The sequence below is a fragment of the Colossoma macropomum genome, unplaced genomic scaffold (genome assembly GCF_904425465.1).
Source record: "Colossoma macropomum unplaced genomic scaffold, Colossoma_macropomum, whole genome shotgun sequence".
In the NCBI taxonomy this organism is placed as follows: domain Eukaryota; kingdom Metazoa; phylum Chordata; class Actinopteri; order Characiformes; family Serrasalmidae; genus Colossoma; species Colossoma macropomum.
Window position 1 is genome coordinate 42,884,997 of NW_023494795.1, and position 4,068 is coordinate 42,889,064.

Consider the following 4,068-nt stretch of genomic DNA (forward strand, 5'->3'; position numbering starts at 1 on the left):
GCTTTGTTGACACGCTCTATTAGCATTTCATCTGTGACATGAAGAAATGCTCTTCAATAGGGACAGTGGCTCGCTCTGCACCTTGCATTACTCTCTGCACAGAAATTCTGAAGCAATTTACTCGCGTGATACTCTGTGAACAACGGAAAAGTGCAGAGCACGTCGCTCCCACCTACTGCTCATTTCCAGAACTACAGGCAAATATACTGTCATGTTTCTCCACAAAAGCACAGATGGGTGATAACTTTGACAGTCAGCCCTGCATCATGGTCAAGCCAGAGAGGCTGACCAAAGTCCTTGATTTCAAAATCCTGGCTCAAGTCATGATCTATGAACCAGTCAGTGCATCACACAAGCATTTTTGTACTTCCATAAACACTTCATGTTTGTTTGCAAATTGTCCACTTTATTCCTGAATGAATGTACGCTACCGAGGATAATAGAGCGAAGCAGCAAGCGACACAGCCCATGTCTATGTAGCCTATTGTCTTACTCCTCCTTTCTTGCTGCACTTGCTCTTCCGTACCACTGTCTGCTGCCATCTGCCGTTCAGTCTGCATAGACTGTGTCACTCACCTTGATTCATGCAGAGAAAAACTTAGTTAATTTTTATTAACACTGTTTAAATAGAAAGTGCATAGAATGATTGAAACTGGTTAACTATTAATTTTTTTTCTATTTCTGCATACACAAGAATAGGGTGGTAGGCAGGGGCCTCTGTTTAGAAGTGTTCAGAAATGGCTGTGAGTCTGCCTCGAAAGCTTGGCTAGAAGGTTTACTTTAAAACCACCAGAAGTATGTGATCACCCTTTTGAGTAATATATTTATATGTTTTAGCCACACGCTTAGCCAGTCAAATCAAGCAATTATATGTTTTGTGGCAGCAGTTTGTGGTCCCTTTCCTGTTTCAGCATGAAAATGCATCTGTGCACAAAGCAAGCTCCAAAAAGACATGGTTTGATGAGTTTGGTGCAGGAACTCTAGTGGCCTGCACAGAGCCCTGACCTCAACACCACTGAACACCTTTGGGATGAACTGAAATGGTGATAGTGAGCCAGTGCATCTCACCCAACATCAGTGCCTGATCTTAAAAATGTTCTTTTGAATGAATGGGCACAAATTTTCTCAGACACATTGCAAAATATTTCTCAGAATTGGATGTTTAACAAGCTTATAAAATTGTAATGTCTGGTGTCTACCTATTTTTGGCCATATAGTGCAGCAACCATGCATGATAAATAAAATAGCATTTTGGCTGATATTACTGAATATTGCAGTTGTTACTGAAATATTCAGTATAGATTTTATCAGGCAGTGTCTTTGTTTTGTTTCTAGTGTAATGATGTCTTATGGCTCATACATGTATACATTTCCTTTCCTTTTTCCTATTTTATTGGCTTAATATGTAGGAATATTTCCAGGGTGCAGTGATCAGAGTTGGAAAATTCTTATGTATCACTGTCAGTTTAACAGCTCGTAATCTCTCTGGGTGAACATATTTTGATTTTTGTCTGGTAACTATGACATGGACTATCAAGGGATCTGAAAGTAGGACTGATCTAGCAGAAGTGCATTCCTGTTGCAGGTCTGTCAGCCTATAAATGAAAACTGCTCTTTCATCAGAGCTGGCTTTGCTCCCCCCATGCAAGCATGGGTAAGGCTGGATGCTGAAACACAGAAAAAAGAAAATACTGTAAGAATGTGTTTTTTGTAATCTATTCTTATTAAAAAGCAGGGTTACTCATGAATGATAAGCTTTTTACTATTTTAATGTATCTCAGAAAACAATTGGGAAATACTTCTGGAATTATCACTTTATGAATATTTGAAGTGAGGTGATTTCAGCAATGTTTAATTAATTACTGCCTTGTTTTTAATCTATTCTTAATCATAGCAGGGTTACATAGCGTTCATATGCTATTCGTGCATGATAAGCTTTTTGCTATTTTTAATGTGTCTCAAACAATTAGGAAAAACCTCTGGGATGATCATTTTATTCTTTGACGTGAATCCTTTTCAGGAATGTTTAATTATTTACTGCCATGAATAATTAATTTATAGAAAGCACTTTTGAAATACTTCCTAAAAGTATATTTCTTTACAGATAAAGTAAAAAAAACCTCAATGGACATGGCCGTAAGTCAAAATGGGAGCATAAGAAACATTTCTCTTTGTTATGAACATCATCCTAACTCCTGTCAGAAGTTCATCTATCTACTAGCTGTACGAGTTAGTATATATTTTTTCATTGGTACAATTGTACTTCTTACATTATTTGGAAATCTTCTGGTGATCATATCCATAACGCATTTCAAGCAGCTGCACACACCAACTAACTACCTCACTCTCTCTCTGGCTGTAGCTGACCTGCTTTTAGGAGTGGTTGTGATGCCTGCTAGCATGATACGCTCTGTGGAGACGTGCTGGTATTTTGGGAATTTATTCTGTAAAATACACAACAGCTTTTCCATAATGCTGTGCACTGCATCTATTTTAAATCTTGCATTTATCTCAGTTGAGCGATATTATGCAGTCTGTCACCCCCTGCTGTACCACAGTAAAATGACTCCCCTTACAACTCTGTTCATGATCACTGTTTGTTGGAGTGTTTCTGTTGCTGAGGGGATTGTTCATCCTGAGCTAAGTGTTCTGTACATGAAAGCTTACATTGATGTTATATGTAAGGGAGCCTGTGTGTTGTTTATTGGACCCATGATAAATTTTACAGTTTCTGTGATTTGTTTTTACATCCCTATCATTGTTATGCTAAGCATATATTTGAAAATATATCTTGTTGCACGGAGGCAATCACGATTAGTCCACAATACTCTCTCTCAAATAAATAAATCCAGAGGGCAGCCTGCCATTAGTAAAGCAGAGAGAAAAGCAACTAAAACATTAGTCATTATCATGGGAGTGTTTTTGTTATTTTGGACACCTCTTTCTATCTATAATCTAATTGTGACATTTTCTGGTTTTAGTGGTCCACCACACCTGTTGGATGTGCTCTGTTGGATTGCTTTTTCAAATTCAGCTCTCAATCCTATTGTATATGCATTCTTCTTCAAGTGGTTTAGAAAAGCTCTTAAAGTTATTTTATTAGGTCAAATATTTAGGAAAAACTCTTCCAGAATACAGTTGTGTTCAGAGTAGCACAATGAAATAAAGCACCACATAGAAAAAGCAATACAATATCATATAATGTTGTGTGCTTTTGTATGATTGTTGTAATTCTTGACGTGTGTTTTCGTGCTCTATCACACTAGTTTCAGCTCTTCATTATTAGTTAGGATGTACATGAAAACTACAGGGCTGGAGCTGGATAACTCTGCTTTACGGTGTCATCTTTTGAAGCTACAACAAGAATGTATTAAATGACTTTCTCTGTCATACAAACCCAATACACATACAGTCACAAGCAGAGGTTTTGATCACCCCTGGATTAGTTGATTTTGTCAAGTGTAAACAAGTTAATACATCCTCGTTAAAAAAGTTATAGGCCACATTTTATGTTTTTATTTCACATTAAAATGAGCAAAGCATGTTCTCTGTAGAGGGAGTACTTTTCCACTTAACATGAAGCCAAGATTTGCATACATCTGTTTAGCATGTTAATAATAATAATATATTAATAATTTTTAATGTATATTGCACGTTTCATTTAAGGTACAAAATCTTGAATAGCTTTATACAGGAACGTAATTTAAAAAAAAAACTGGAAAGAAAAAATACTGCGCTCAAAATGAAATAACAGCACTTCAAGAAATTGAGTCTCAAATACACTGAACAAATATGTCTATTTTAAAATCATATCAAGCATGCATTCTTAATATTCTGTGGACATGTGAGAGCTTTATAAGAAGATAATTTTCCACCAGATGACCTGTAAGTGACTCTAGCAGTTTGCAGTTAGACTGCCTCAACTGAGCAAAGTGGTTTAAAAGGGCTTTAATGTTTCAACACACAGATACGCCACAGCTTACGACTAAACTCATACTTGTGAACATGACACCATTTACATGCCTTTGAACTGCTTTTAAGATGTTCTTTAATACATATTTCCTGCAC

At 36.7% G+C, this 4,068-nt stretch overlaps 1 protein-coding gene across 1 annotated transcript; it reads left to right on the forward strand.

The window, feature by feature from the left end:
- The first annotated feature begins 233 nt into the window (after positions 1–233).
- LOC118816302 (trace amine-associated receptor 1-like) lies at positions 234–3,153 on the forward strand. The gene is made up of 3 exons (XM_036582826.1): positions 234–338; positions 2,203–2,646; positions 2,686–3,153. Exons 1-3 carry the CDS (start codon positions 234–236, stop codon positions 3,151–3,153), a joined length of 1,017 nt encoding a protein of 338 aa, XP_036438719.1.
- Positions 3,154–4,068: the final 915 nt, after the last annotated feature.